The following is a 16470-nucleotide window of genomic DNA, read 5'->3' as shown; positions in this document are numbered from 1 at the left end:
TGCAGAAGGAATAACAAGATTGGGAAATAGCCATTTGCAATCCCTGACAAAATAATGGTTCCAAGATAAAGATCACCAATGGCTAGTAAAAATGAAGCAAAAGGCTAGAGAAAACAGAGAGACCCTAAAAAAAGGAGCTCTAGAAACAAAGGACCATCGGGAGCACACCTGGAAAACTTCATTTCACCCCAAAACAGACGCTACTAGACAATCTTACTAGATGGTAAGATAAAAGTGATGTTTTACTATTGTTTATAATTTTTAGTTTTCCAAAAATTAACATGTATTCATTTTAAGTTATATAAAAAACCCCACCATCCTATTTTCTTCCCAGATTCCATAAACAGGCATTTAATTCAAGTAGAAAAGTCCTTATTGTGCCAAACTGAAACCTAACTAAAAATCACCTCAGAGCTTCCCCCCAAGACCCAGGAAGCTAGGCCCCATCTTGTCCATCCCCGTATCCCCCTATTCCTGGCATAATGCCTTCCATGAAACAGGTGCTTAATAAATACATGAGATGAAAATTCTCCCATCAAGAGGGAAGGTGATCTGGTCAATTTTTAAAAACTATTTAGTTATAGATGAACCCAATACCTTTATTTTATTTATTTATTTTTATGTGGTGCTGAGGATCGAACCCAGTGCCTCACATGTGCAAGTTAAGCACTCTGCCACTGAGCCCCAGCCCCAGCCCAATGTGGTCAATTTTGAAAAGAATGTACTTATAGGAAAAAATGTGTACTGAGCAGTGGATGTGCACTGGTGCACTCCTATAATCCCAGCTTCTTGGGAGGCTGAGGCAGGAAGATAGCAAGTTTGAAGCTATCACGGACAACACAGAGATCCTGACTCAAAAAAGAAAGTGGTACTAGCTTCAAAGACAAAAGGATGTAGGATCCATCAAAAGACAATTCCAAAACACTAAAAAGTTCTCTTGATACTGAATCCAGGACACAGGGATGCTCTCTGCAGCCCATGCGTCCTAATTTGGGTAAGGATTCACTTGAAACTTTAAGGCCAGGTTACTGTGAGACAGAAATTTTTTCAGTAAATTAAATAACTCAATTATTATAGGCAGATACCTGATTAAGAGAAATTTTATGGCCTTGATCATTTGTATCCTGTAACCAGATTTTGTTTGTTTGTTTGTTTCTGTTTTTGTACTAGGGATTCAACCTCATTGAGCTACCTCCCCATCCCTTTTTATTTATTTTGAGAAAGGTCTCACTAAGTTGCTGAGGCTGGCCTCAAACTTGCAATCCTCCTACCTCAGCCTTCCAAGTAGCTGAGATTATAGATATGTATGAAGCTGGGTACTTCAAAACACAAGCCAAGCTCATCTCAGACCATCAATAATACAGTACATCTCCATTCCAATACACACACACACCATTTTTTTAAGAGCTAAAGTCTTGTTGGACCTAAACTCCAGGACTAAAAGCAATCCTCCTGAAAATCTGAGACCACAAGCACATGCCATGGGATTCCAGCTTCACTTATGTTTTTGAAACTCTAACCTTGCATAGTTAGATCACCAAAAAGTACCATAACATTCAGTTTCTCACTAAAATGTTTTTAATTATATTATATTTAATGTTATATCTTCAATTTCCAGGAGTTCCAGCTGACCACCTCCCTTGTCTCCAATCTTTAGGTGAGAATCAAAGCAGAACAACCTTGGGTGTGAAGTAAAGTCGTGAACTCTGAAGAGTTCCAAATGTTCAGCTGGCACGCAACCTGTCCTCTATCTATTCCTCCTGCTGTTAAGTGTGCAGCCCACATTGTACACTGGCCTCCTGCTGCTAAGAGCTCCTGAGTAATAAAATATCCAAATCCTTTCTGTTGAATCCTCCAAGTTCTTTCTTTTTGAGTCAGTAAACTGTACTCTGGGCTTCTGCAGCCCTGAAGTTGAACTGTTCTACAAAATTGTTATACTGCTTTTTATCTATAACAAAATCAGTGTGTCTCTTTTTAAAATTTAGTTTGAGTAGACTAAATTTAGTTTGAGTAAATACAATTACTATCTTACCATGATTTTCAGGTAGAATTTTCCACCAATTCTATCCTTACAGTTTCTGATCTCTCTGATTTTACCTATTTTTGCTGGTTGGTTGGTTGACTGGCTGGTTTTTGGTTTTTAGGAGCTAAAAGAAGTTAGCTGGGAACTGAACCTAGGTCTTTAGACACCTGAGCTACATCCCCATTCCCTTGACTTTAACAATTCATTTGTGTATATGTCCTCACTATAAACAAGCAGGATCCAAAGCCTCCTGCTTTATAGAAGAACCAAAAACTCTTGCACCCTTCTCCTAAGACATATCAAGAACATCAAAGAGCAGGAGAGAAACCCAATGGTTTGCCTGACGAATGTTCTTTGTCTTGTGGCCAAACGATTCAAGTTTTCAACTGAATGACACCTGAGGCAATAATCATGAATTAAGGGGCTGGGGCTCAGTGGCAGAGTTCTTGCCTCACACATGTGAGGCACTGAGTTTGATCCTCAGCACCACATAAAAATAAGCAAACAAAATGGAGGGCTGGGGTTGTGGCTCAGTAATAGAGGCTTATCTAGCATGTGTGAGGCACTGGGTTCAATTCTCAACACTGCCTATAAATAAAGGTCCACTGACAACAAAAAAATATTTTAAAAAATAATAATCATGAATTCACACTTGTTCATATAACTTCTCTTTTCTCCTCTTTCTTGTCCCTTTTACACTTATATGGTTGGACTCAAGGCCTATTAGAGAACACTTAGGCACAAGTAAGGTGACAAAGGAGCTAAAAGAAGTGTGCTACACATGTGTCAGGCTATATACTCAGAGCTACTGTGCCATTTCCATCCCACAGCTCACAAAGAAAAGTCACAAGGGACACATTTAAAGCTTCAGCTTTGCTAAACACTGAATAATTCATTCAAAATCTATATAGCTACATGAGCCCTTAGCCTAACAACTGAAATGAAAATCCTGTTCCTGCTTAGATAGCATCCTTTAAATTTAAAAGCTACTGCCCCCAATTTAAACATACACAACTAACTACCCATTTCTTTAAAATACCTAGACAGCACAGTAGTTGTACTCAAATTCCAATATAAGCCACATTTATTTTAATACTCCAATTTAAAATGCCATAATATTAAGCTACAGCAAATTATGCACTAGTCTATTTAGTTTCAATGTTTTCCTTTTCACAGTTAAATTGGGGAATCTTTGCATTATAAAGTGTGCAGCTTAGAAATGGCATTATGTACTGATATTTTTTCTAAATATACCAAGTGAAAATATTAAGGTCAAAGAGCAAGAATAAAGGGAAAAAAGTCAGATGAAATTATTTACTTACCAGGGCTTTAATAAAAGTACTTTTTATTTATTTTTTATTGGTTCTTTTTAGTTATATATGAATTCATTTTGGTATGATTATATAAGCATGGAATATATCTTTTTTTTTTTTTTTTGGTACCAGAGATTGAACTCAGGGACACTCGACCACTGAGTCACATCCCCAGCCCTATTTTGTATTTTATTTAGAGACAGGGCCTCACTGAGTTGCTTAGTGCCTCACCATTGCTGAGGCTGGCTTTGAACTCACAATCCTCCTGTCTCAGCCTTCTGAGCCGCTGGGATTAAAGGCATGTACCGGAGCCCAATTTAGAGTCCCATTCTTATGGATGTACATGGTGGTGGGATTCACTGTGTTGTTTTCATATATGTACATGGGAAAACTAAGTCAGATTCATTCCAATGGCTTTCCTTTGCTTAACCCCTTCCCTTCCCCCCCATTCCCCACTGTCTAATCTACTGCATTTCTATTCTTTCCCTCACAGTCCCCCATTATTGTGGGTTAGCTTTCACCTATTTGAGAAAACATTCGACCTTTGGTTTTTTGGGACTGGCTTACTTCATTTAGCATGATAGTCTCCAGATCATTGCTGGCAAATGCCATAAAGTTATTCTTCTTTATGGCTGAGTAATATTCCACTGTGTTTACATGTCACATTTTCTTTATCCATTCATCTGTTGAAGGGCACCTAGGTTGGTTCCATAGCTTAGCTACGTGAATTGAGCTGCTATAAACATTGATGTGACTATGTTACTGTAGTATGTTGATATTTTTTAACTCCTTTGGATGTATACCAGGAAATATGAAGAACTCAAAAAATACAACACTAAAAAAAATCAAATAACCCAATCAATAAGTGAGCAAAGGAACTGAACAGGTGCTTCACAGAAGAAATATAAATGGCCAAAAAATTATGAAAAAATGTTGAACATCTCTAGTAATTTGAGAAATGCAAATGGTGGTTCCATTTCTAATTTTTTGAGGAATCTCCATACTGCTTTCCAGAATGGCTGCATGAATTTGCAGTCCCACGAGCAATGTATAAGTGTACCTTTTTCCCCACATCCTCACCAACATTTATTGCTGTTTGTATTCTTGATAATTGTCATTCTGACTGGAGTCGAGTGAAATCTCAGTGTAGTTTTAATTTTCATTTCTCTAATTGCTAAAAACAAGAGGCCCAGAATAGCCAAACAATCCTCAGTGAAAAAAACAAAAACCTAAAATTATATAATAGTGCTACAGTAACAAAACCAGCATGGTATTGGCACCAAAACAGGCAAGAAGACCACTGGAATGGAACAGAAGACACAGAGACAAACCCACAAAAACACAGTTACCTCATACTAAACAAAGGCACCAATAATGTACATTGGAGAAAAGATAGCCTCTTCAACAAATGATGCTGGCAAAACTGGAAATCCATATGTAGTAGAATGAAATTTAACCCCTATCTCAAGCCTGCACAAAACTCAGCTCAAAGTGGATCAAGGACAGAAGAAAAGGTAGGTGCAGTACTCCAGCACACTGGCTCAGGAGCTGACTTCTTTAATAACACTCCTAAAGTGCAAGAAGTGAAATTGATAATCAATAAATGGGGTGGCATCAAACTAAAAAGCTTTTTCACAGTAAACAATCAAGAGCATGAAGAAAGAGCCTACAGAATGAGTAAAAATCTTTGCCTCCTGTACCTCAGATAAAGCATCATCTCCAGGAAATATGAAGAACTCAAAAAATATAACGCAAAAAAATAAAAATAAAAATAAAATAACCCAATCAATAAATGGGCAAAGAAACTTCACAGAAGAAATATAAATGGTCAAAAATATAAGAAAAAAATGTTCAACATCTCCAGTAATTTGAGAAATGCAAATATTTTTATCTTCAAGGAGATATCTCTTCCATTTAGGGAAACAAGACTTCTAAACATTCCCACAACCAATTCTAATTCTCATCTTCTTTCTCAGAATAATTTTGTACTATACACTTTTTAAACAAGTACATTTGGCAGAGGGAAGGTAGAAAAAGAGTGTTAGAGACGGCTGCTTTATTTTACTTTCTGGTTTCAAAGCTTTCCAGCTTTTTGAAAAGTGCATCTTCAAACAAATTTTTGCAGGCACCGCAGATTTTTGGCAGGGTAACTTTGTCCTATTTCAAAAGCTTTGCTGAATTTGAAAAACTACAATTACTGTTTTTATCCTGTCATGTCAGAAATTCTTAGGAACTATTAAGATTGCTCTTTATTCTCATGCACACCAACTTTGACATGCTTAAAGGCTCAGATTTGGCATTTAGTCACAAAGGCGCTAAGAAATACAAAAGGGAGAAACTCAGCTAAAGCTTCACCTAGCTTAGGATAAACCTTCAGTGATTAAAACCTGTGACCTGATTTTCATAAGGTAAGAAGAGCAAATTCCTCTCTAAAAAATATTTTATCTACTTTTAATATTTTTCTTAGTAGGATTATCCCAATGCCAGACAAGAAAATACAATTGCTTTCAATTCAGTTTAGCAAAAATTGAACTGAGAATATTTTAAAGTATTAGAACTTCAACCAGGTAAAACTGTCCTGCTTTGCAAAAAGTTTTATTTTGTACAAGTACAACTGCAAACACCTAATGATGAACACCAAATTATTTTGAATTTTAGGCAAAATAGTGAAAAAACAGACATGTCTACCATGAGTGAAGAACAAGACAGTTTAAGTCATTTCTACAAGATCATGTTAGAAAAGTGTGAGACCTGCACATAATCATGAAATTTTTTAAATCTACTTGAATAAGTCAGCTTTCAAATTTCTCTTCTTCCTCCATCTTAAATAAAAGGAGTGAAGTGAGAGGGGAAGAGAATGTTCTCTGAAAAAAAGCTGTGACATCAGATACACTTGTAAATTAAATTTTTACACATGTATGAAAAAGAACAATTTTGTCCCCAGAATTTTGCATGAATCAAAGCAAATTGCTTGAACAATTTTATATCCTCACTGACTCAAATAAAATTACTTGGAATTCAAAAAACGAAAAATGACCAGAAGCAGTGGTGCACACCTGTAGTCTGATCTACTTCAAAGGCTGAAGCAAAAGGATCACTTTAGCCCAGGAATTTGTGGCCAGCCTGGGCAACATAACCAGATTCCATCTTTTAAAAAAGGAAGAAAGCCAGGCATGGTGGCACATGCCTGTAACCCCAGTGAGTGGAAAGGCTGAGGAGAGAAGAATCTCAAGTTCAAAGTCAGCCTCAGTAACTTAGCGAGGCCCTAAGCAACTTAGTGAGACCCTGTCTCAAAACAAAAAATAAAAAAAGCTGGAGATGTGGTTTAGTGGTTAAGCACCCCTGGGTTCAATCCCCAGTACCCCCCACCCTCAAAAAAATTGAAAAAGAAGAAAATGTGTGGAGAGGATACGGGGAAAAAGGTACTCTCATACATTGTTGGTGGGACAGCAAATTGGTGTAACCACTCTGGAAAGCAGTATGGAGATTCCTCAGAAAACTTGTAATAGAACCACCATTTGACCCAGTTATCCCACTCTTCAGTCTATACCCAAAGGACTTAAAACAGCATACTACAGTGATACAGCCATATCCATGTTTATAGCAGCTCAACTCACAATAGCCAAGGTATGGGAATAACCTAGGTGTCCTTCAATGAATGAATAGATTTTAAAAAAAAATGTGGTATATATACACAATGGAATATTACTCAGCTATAAAAAGAATGAAATTATAGCATTTGCTGGTAAATGGATAGAACTGGAAAATGTCATGCTAAGTGAAATAAGCCAATCCCAAAAAACCAAAGGGTGAATGTTCTCTCTGATTTGTGGATGCTAACAAAAACAAGAGATGTAAGAGACGGGAATAACAGAAATCCACTGGACTAGCCAAAGGGAGATAAAGGAAAGGGAGTGGGGAGGGGAACAGGAAAGTAGAATTAACTGGACATAACTGTTCTAGTCTTGTATTTGTATATACAACTAGGATAACTCCACATCATGTAGGACCAAAAGAGTAGAAATCTATATAGAACCTAATTATGAATGTATATTCTGCCAAAATACATTCTACTGTCATCGTATAACTAAAACTAAAAAATAAAAATATTTTAAAAAAAAGAAAAGGGGGGAGCCTACTGAGGAGCCAGGCACAGTGGTGCATACCTACAATTTCAGCTACTCGGGAGGCTCAGAAAGGAGGTTTGAGGTTTGGGAGTTTGAGGCCATTTTAGGTAACACAATAAGACATATGTCTCAAAAATAATAAAAAGAAGCCAGGCATGGTTCCACACACTTATAATTCTAGGGAGGCTGAGGCAGGAGGACAGCAAGTTTCAAGTCAGTCTCAGCAACTTACCAAGATTCTACCTTTAAACAAAAAATACAAGACTGGGGATGTAGCTTAGTGATACAGCACCCCTGGATTCAATCCTGGTTTCAAGGGGGGAAAAAAAGGAAGAAAAGAAAGTGTTCTGAAGTACAGTAAAGACTTTTCTAGAGAATGCTACTGTACTGTTTGAGTTAATGTGGTAGGCAGAATAATAGCCCTCCACAGATGCCCATATCTATTCTCTGTAATTTGTAAATATACTACCATAAATATCTTACAGATGTGATTTAGGCTATGGAGCTTGATATGGGTGATCAGCCTGGATTACCTAGGTGGGTTTCATCAAATTACACAAGTTTTTAAAGCCAACAACCTGCTGTGGCCACAGAGAGAGATTTGACAACAGAAGGGTCAGAGAGATGCAATGCTACTGAAGTTGAAGATGAAAAAAAGGGACCACTAGCCAAGGATGGCGGGCAGCCTCTGGAAGCTGACCTTTAAAGGCAAAGAAATAGATTATTACCTACAGTCTCCAGAAAGAACTACAACCCTGCCAACACCATCACTTCAGCCCAGTGAAACTCAGAAAGGTTTTCTGACACACAGATAATAAATTTGTGTGCTTTCAAGCCATTAAGTTTGTAGTAATGTCTCATTGTGGAGATAGTCCAATGTTAAGGGCCACAAATGAGTGAGCTGACAAACCTTGTTCCTATGTCATCTAGTCCAAAAACAAGTCTGTGATACCAAAAAGAAGTCAACCCAGGTTTACCACCCTTCCCCACTCTTGCAGATCACTCACTTAATAAACTCCTCCTTACAGCGCTGTAGCATCTCACATGTCTGCTGGATCTCTTGCTCACTCAAAAGCACCAACATCCCAATAGTTAGGTGAAGTTTCTTGGAATTCTGGAAAATGGAGCTATCAACCCCACGATCCTATAATCATAGGGATAAAAACAAGAAATTCAGCTTATACAAAAGTAAATGGTGCCAGATGTAGTGGCACACACCTGGAATCCCAATTACTCAGGAGGTACATTCAAGGCCAGCCCCAGCAACAGAGCAAGACAGTCTCAAAATAAAAGGGCTAGGAGGGCTGGGGTTATAGCTCAGCAACACAGTGCTTGCCTCACACATGTGAGGCACCAGGTTCAATCCTCAGCACCACATAAAAATAAATAAAATAAAGATATTGTGTCCATATTAAAAAATTTTTAGAAAAAAAATTAATAAAAGGGATAGGGATGTGGCTCAGTGGTAGAGCACCACTGGGTTCAATCCCCAATACCTCAAAGAAAAAATTAAAAAATAAATGGCTAGAACAGAATTGAGACCTCAGAAATAAACCCATACAAATATGACCAACTCATTTTCAATAAGGTGGCAAGACCACTTGATGGGGAAAGAACAGTCTCTTTAACAAATGATGCTTGGACAAGTGAATATCCACATGGAATAGAGTGAAAGTAGACCCCTACTATACAGAAAAATTAATTCAAAATGGATCAATGACCTAAAATTAATAAAGCTAAAGTTTCTCTTAGGAAAAAAAAAAAACTAAATTTTTATAACATTGAATTTGCCAATACAACAAAAGAGATAAATTTGACTTCATCAAAATTAAAATGTGCATCAGGGTTGGGGTTATGGCTCAGTGGTAGAGCACTCGTCTCCCTAGTTTTGATCCTCAGTACCACATAAAAATAAATAAAATAAAGGTATTGTGCTCAACTACAACTAAAAAAATAAATATTTTAAGAAAAAACTGTGCATCAACAGATGCTCTCAAGAAAGTAACAATATAGATAAATAAATACATATTACAAATGGCTAAAAAGCACATGAAGATGTTCAACATCACTAGTCATTTAGGAAAACGCAAATCAAAACCACAATGAGGTACCAATTCATACCAACTAGGCTGGCTATACTCAAAATAATGGGGAAAAAAACAACTGCTGGCAAGGATGTGCAGAAATTGAAACCCAAATACAATGCAAGAAAGGGAAAATGATTCAGCCACTGTGAAAAATACTTTGGCAGTTACTCAAAAAGTTCATAGTTACCACATGACCCAGCAATTCTACTCCTAGTTATGTGCCCAAAAAGAAATGAAAATGAAACTCAAACACACGTACAAGCATGTTTCCAGAAGCTCTATTCACGTGGCTAAAAGTGGGAAACAGTCCAAATGTACATCAGCAAATTAATGGATACACAAATTGTTTATAATAGATTATTATTCAGCTATAAATAGGAGTGAAGTACTGATACATGCTACAATATGAATAACCTTGAAAACGTGATGTTAAATGAAAGAAGCCAGGCATAAGAGAACACATGTTGTATTACTCCATTTATATGAAATATCTACGTGAGGTATACACAGAGACAGGACACAAATGGGTGGTTTCTAGAGACCAGGTGATTAGGGAGCAAATGCTTAACAGATATGGGATTTCCTTTTGAGGTGATAAAAATGCTATGGAACAATACAGAGCTAACAGTTACACAACAAAACAAAAAAAATTTAAAAAATTAAAAAATTAAAAATAAATAAAAAAATAACAGTTACACAACATAAATGTACTAAACGCCACTGAACTGTTTACTTTAAAATGGTTAATTCAATGTTATGTGAATTTCACCTCAATAAAAAAGTACTTAAGAGCCAGATGTGGTGGTACACACCTGTAATCACAGCTACTTGGCAGGTTAAGGTAGATGGATCATAATTGCCAGGCCAGCCTCAGAAACTTAGCAAGACCCCACCCTAAAAGAAAAAATAGGAATGGCTAGGGTGGGGTGTAACTCAGGGGTAGAGCACCCAAGTCCAATCCCCAGTACTGGAGAGAAAAAGTACTCAGGGACTAGACATGTTGCTCCATGGTAGATTGTTACTTAGTGTGTGTGCAAGGCCCTCAGTTCAGTTCCCAGCACCCTAAATAAATAAATAAGGAAACACTAGCCTGATAAATTGGCTTGGCCCAGGAAAAACAAAACACCATCTAAATGTAGGTTTAAGAATATCTTTTGGTCCTTACCAGCTTTATTAGTATCAGAGCAAGTGGACTTTTTTAATGGATGCCTCCAAAAAGTAACATACTTTTTATTAGGAAAAAAAAAGGACTATTTCATCTTTCAGTAGATATTACAGTATTTTCATGTATAATACTTTGTACTGAAAATAAATTCTGAGGGCTCAGGACATAGCTCAGTGGTAGATTGAGATCCTAGGTTTGATGCCTTACACCACAAACAAACAAACAAATAAACAAAGAATAAATTCTACCAGGCAAAAAGATGAGTGAAAAATTAATTTGGAGAAATATTTAGATAATGGAATTGGCACATCAAACATGGTCATCTTTTCCTGGCATTGTCATTCCCTGACTCTAGGAAGCAGAAAAGACAAGTACACCTCATGTATCTTTTGTTTTTTTTTACTGAGGTACAATTTGTTTAACACCCAATTAACCACTTTGAAGTGTATAATTGAGTAGTGTTCAAAAAATTCACAATGTTACACAACCGCCAGTTCTTCTTTAGTTTCAAATAAATAAAAACCTTTTCATCACCCATCAAAACATTCTGTATCCACTAAGTAAATAATCCCTCTCCATTCCCCATCTCCAGTAACCACTAATTTGCTTTCTGTCTCTCTGGATTTGCCTATTCTGTATATAGCCAAAAAAGCCAGGGGGGGGGGCAGAAATCATACAATATGTGATCTTTGTGACTAGCTTCTTTTATTTAGCATGATGTTTTCCAGGTAGATCCACATTGTAACTATGTGAAAGTATTTCATTTCTTTCCAGGGTTGAATAATATGCTAGTATTACGTATATACCACTATTTGTTTGTAAATTCATCCCAAATCGGCATTTGGGATATTGCACCTTTTGGCTATTATAAATAGTGCTGCTGTGAACACATGTGTACAACTATTTGCATTGACAAATATTTTCAAGTTCTTCAGGCTCACACCCAGGAGTGGAACTGCTAGGTCACATGGTAATTCTCTATTTAAATTTCTTCTTTTCCTCTTCTATTTTGGTGCTGGTAATTGAACCCAGGCCCGTGAGCATGCTAAGCATATGTTCTACCACTGACCTATACCCTCTATCCTTTGTCTAGATTTTTAAGGACCACCAAACCATGTTCCACAGTTGTCGCAATGCTCCTAGTAACAATGTATATATATAAAAGGTTTTCCACTTCCACCAACACTTATTAACTTCCTTAAAAAAAAAATTACAGCCATCCTAGTGTGAAGTGATATTGTCACGGTTTTGACTTGTATCATGTGTTGACCAATGCTGTTGAACATTTTTCAATGTGTCCACTTGGCATTTGTATACCTTCTTTGGAGAAATATCTATTTAATTCCTTTGTCTATTTTTTTAATATCTTTATTTTATTTATTTATTTTTATGTGGTGCTGAGGATTGAACCCAGGGCCTTGCACATGCTAGGCAAGCACTCTACCACTGAGCCACAACCTCAGCCCCTCCTTTGTCTATTTTTAAATTGTCTTTTTATTGTCAAGTTTTAAGAGTTCTTTACATGTTTTTCTTTCTTTCCCTTTTTTGAGACGTGGTTTCACTATGTTGCCCAGGCTGATGTTGAACTTGTACACTCAAGTGATCCTCCTTTCCCAGCCTCCTGAGTAGACTATGATGTGTCACCATGTTTGGCTTTTATATATTTTTTACACTAGTGAACATATCAGATCACGAATCCCTTTTAAAAGTAGGTAAGTCTCAGGCTGGGGCTGTCACTTGAACACTTGCCTTGCATGTGTGAGGCACTGGTTTCAATCCTCAGCACCACATGAAAATAAATAAATAAACAGCAGAGATACAACTAAAAAAATATTTTTTAAAAAGCAGGTAAGTCTCAAATATCTCCTTCTGTAAATGAAAACCAGAAAAAAGCTGAGACTATTTCTAATGGGAGCAAAGCAGGAATTCTTTGAATTGCAAGTTCCCTAATCAGATCTCTGGCCTTGTAAAAGAAAAAAAAAAAAAAACCCACCCCAAAGGCAGAGAGAGATGTATTTATCAAACACACAGACAGTGTGCATCCTGTTCTTGGCTTGCCTAAATTTACTGCCTAATTTTTGCCTTGGCAACAGTCCTTAATAGATTATTCATTTTCTATGTGTTAATAGAGCTTGAGCTATTTTTAAATTTGATGAAGAGTTTTGTGATTCCACACATCAACCCAAATTGCTTCATTTTAATGAAAGTGATTTTAAAGAACAATCAGCTTTAAAAGTGTCAAGGAAGGCTAAGTGCAAGGCTTATCACCCAGCTGCTCTAACCCCAGGCACAACATGTCACTCTAGAAAAGGCATGCAAAACTCCCGCAAATGATTCTACAAACCCATCCCAAAGAGCACTGAGAATTGGTCTCCTAATAATGGCTAATTTGTTGGGTCCTTACTCTGCTCTAGGCATCTTCTGTACACTTTATAGATGTACTCTGAGTACTATTATCAAGCAGGAAACTGAGGCAGTGACAAAGTAAGCCACTTTCCCAAGGCCACTACGCTGAGAAGGGATAAAATAAAAAAGTCAAACCCAAGTGGTTAGGCCCCAAAGCCTGCCAGTTGCCCAAAGGAGGTTGGAAAACAGAACCACCAATAAGAGGCAAGTAAGTCTGAGAAGCAAGTCTTCACGCATTTCAGCAACACTCACATGATGAATGGGTCTAATCACTAAATTAGTTCTGGGTATAAAAGAAATCAAATATTATAAGGAGAAATGTAGTTTTAATATCTTTCTTTTCTAAAATGTGACACCAAAACCATGACCCATTAAAGAAAAAAAACAAATAAACTGAACTTGATGAAAAGAAAAACCTGTGCTTTCCTAGGCATGGTGGTACACACCTACAATCCCAGAGATTCGTGAGGCCAAGACAGGATGATCACAACTTGGAGGCCAGCCTCAGCAAATCAGTGAGACCTGTCTCAAAATTAAAAGATTAAAAAGGAGTGGGGATGTAGCTCAGCAGTAGAGTGGCCCTGGGTACAATTCCCAGTACCATAAAAAAAAAAAAACCTGTGCTTCAAAAGGCACCACTGAGAAAATGAAAAGTTAAGCCACAGAGAAAATCATTGGGGAAAAAAGTATTTACAAATCATAATAAATATAAACTTTTTTTTTTTTAATTTTATACAGGATCTCCCTATGATAGCCAGGCTAGTCTCAACTCCAGGGCTCAAGTAATCCTCCCACCTCACTCTGCTGAATATCTGGGATTATAGGTGCAGTCAACTGTGCCTGGCTAAAAATTCTTAATAATTTGATAATAAGATGGACAGTGGCACACATCTGAGAGCCTAGTGACTCAGGAAGCTGAGGTAGAAGGATTCCAAGTTCAAAGCCAGCTTCAGCAACTTATTGAGGCCCTAAGCAACTTAGTAAGACTCTGTTTCAAAAAATTATTAAATTTCAAAAATATTTGAAAAAATTAAAACACACACAACAGTTCAATTTCCAGTACAAAAAGAGAAAAAATAATAAAGTAATAAAAAGATATACAATCCAAATTTTGAGAAAAAAACATAAATATAAATTTCACCAAAGAAAATAGATGTATGAATCACTAATGAACATGAAAAGGTGCTTCACATCATTAGTCAATAAGGAAATGTAACTCAAAACCAAAGTGAGATATCACTTCACACTCACTAGAATGACTATAAAATACAATCAAAAAGATACAACAGCCAGTGTGGAAAAGTGTTATGATTAGATAAGAGGTGACCCAAAAACTCACGTGTGAAACAGATACAGGAATGTTCAGGGATGAAATGGTTGGACTATGAGAGTATAACCTAATCAGTGGATTAATCCACTGATATAGATTAACTGGGTGGCTACTGGCTAGGAAGGATGTGGCAGAAGGAGGTAGGTCACTGGGATCATGACTCTTGGGTTTATATTTTATCCCTGATGAGTGAAGCTCACTCTCTCTCTACTTCCTGAGCTGCTTTCCTCCACCACACCCTTCCACCATGATATTCTGTCTCTTCTTGGGCCCAGAGCTATGGAGTTGGCTGACCATGGACTGAACCTCTGAAACCGTGAAGGAAAAATCAAGTTTTTCTCCTCTAAATTGTTCTTGTCAAGTATTTTGGTCCCAGCAATGAAAAAGTTAATGAAAACAATAAGGATTTAGAGAAACTAAGCAGTTTCTAAGTTATGTAACATGTAAATGTAAAATTAAACAGACACTTTGGAAAATTGTTCACCAATTACTCAAAAAGTTGAATGTAAATTTATAGTGCAACCCAGGCATTTCACTTGTAGATTCTTCCCAATGAAATAAAAACAAAGGATACATAAAGGCTTGCAAGGAATTTCATAACAGTATTATTTATGATAGCCCTAGAGTAGAAATAATCCAAATATCCAGATGGTAAATAAATAATAAAATGTAACATAACCATATTAATGATAATAATTAATAATAAAATGTAATATAAGCAAATGATAGAATCCTATCCATCCAAAAAATGTAATCAACTACATGCAATTATATAGATAACATTAAAATAATATGTTAAGTAAAAGCCAGATTTAAAAAAATAAATTATTTATATAATTCCATTTATTTGAAATGTCCAGAGAAGGCAAACCCACAGAAATGAAAACCAGATAAATTGTTGCCTAGGGTGAGAGTGGGACTGCAAAAAGGCACAAGGGATCTTTCTGGGGTGATAGAAATCTTCTAAAACTGGATTGTGGTGATGACTGCACAACTCTGTAAGTTTGCTAAAAATCACTGAGTTTTATTCTTAAAATGGGTAAATTTTATGATATGTTAAAACACACCTCAATAAAGCTATTATATATAAATATGAGTCTGTGCCATTTCTTTTCTAAAAACAACCCTGAAGCAAATTATCACCTATAACTCAGGAAGTTCTCCTTACTGAATACTTTATATGTGGTTGTATCTTATTTGATCTAATGACTTCCCAAAAGTTTTTCAACCTATAAAGTTAAAAATACTGTGATTACACTGAAAATCTGATGAAGATGGCACATCAAATCAATGGGACAAATGTGTTTTGTTTTTTGAGGCACTAAGGATAGAAGCCAGGGCTCAGGCATGCCAGGCAAGCACTCTACCATTGAGCTACATCCCTACAAATAATTATGTTCAGGCAATTAGACAGCCATTTGGAAAAATAATACAATTATATCCATCTTTGCATTTTACACAAGAATAAACTCCAAATCAAAGACTGAAATGTAAAAAACTGAAAAACACAAGTTATCAGAAAAAAACACAAATTCTTCCTTTATCTGAAGGTAGAAAAAAACTTTCAAACTAACATTATAATTCCAGGTGCAATAAAAGACTAGTAAATTTGACTAAGCAGTATATGGTGGTACATACTTATAATCCCATTTGGGAAGCTGAGGGCAGGAGAATCACAAGTTTAAGGTCAGTCTCAACAACTTAGTGAAATCCCATCTCAAAATTTTTAAAAATTCAAAAAGGGCTGAGCATGTAGATAAGTAATACAATCTAGCAAGGATGAGCCCTGGGTTCAATCCGTTATCACAAAAAAAAAGAAAGAAAGGAACAAAGGAAAACTTTGTTACACAGGAAAAAAAATCATAAAGTAAAAACAAAAAAATACAAAATTTATCTCAAAGGGCTAGAGCTGCAGATATGGCTCAGTGGTCGAATGCCCCTGAGTTCAATCCCCAGTACCCACCCTCGCCAAAAAAGATAAAGGGCTAATATCCCTAACATATAAGAACTGTTTTTTAA

At 36.5% G+C, this 16470-nt stretch overlaps 1 protein-coding gene across 6 annotated transcripts in view; it reads right to left on the bottom strand.

The window, feature by feature from the left end:
• The window catches only part of Ascc1 (activating signal cointegrator 1 complex subunit 1), a 95152-nt gene that overhangs the window by 50232 nt on the left and 28450 nt on the right, over positions 1 to 16470 (bottom strand). For all 6 annotated transcript variants that reach the window (XR_013435483.1, XM_005325931.5, XM_078040746.1 and 3 more), the window contains exon 6: positions 8471 to 8607. Coding sequence is in view for 5 of the 6 variants with exons in the window: in XM_005325931.5 (XP_005325988.1) it covers positions 8471 to 8607 (137 nt within the window). In the remaining variant the exon portion in view is untranslated. The remainder of the gene's footprint in view (positions 1 to 8470; positions 8608 to 16470) is intronic.

Source organism: Ictidomys tridecemlineatus, chromosome 1, assembly GCF_052094955.1.
Source record: "Ictidomys tridecemlineatus isolate mIctTri1 chromosome 1, mIctTri1.hap1, whole genome shotgun sequence".
In the NCBI taxonomy this organism is placed as follows: Eukaryota; Metazoa; Chordata; class Mammalia; order Rodentia; family Sciuridae; genus Ictidomys; species Ictidomys tridecemlineatus.
The sequence above is the reverse complement of the archived record's forward strand: the minus strand, read 5'-3'. Positions and strand labels throughout refer to the sequence as shown.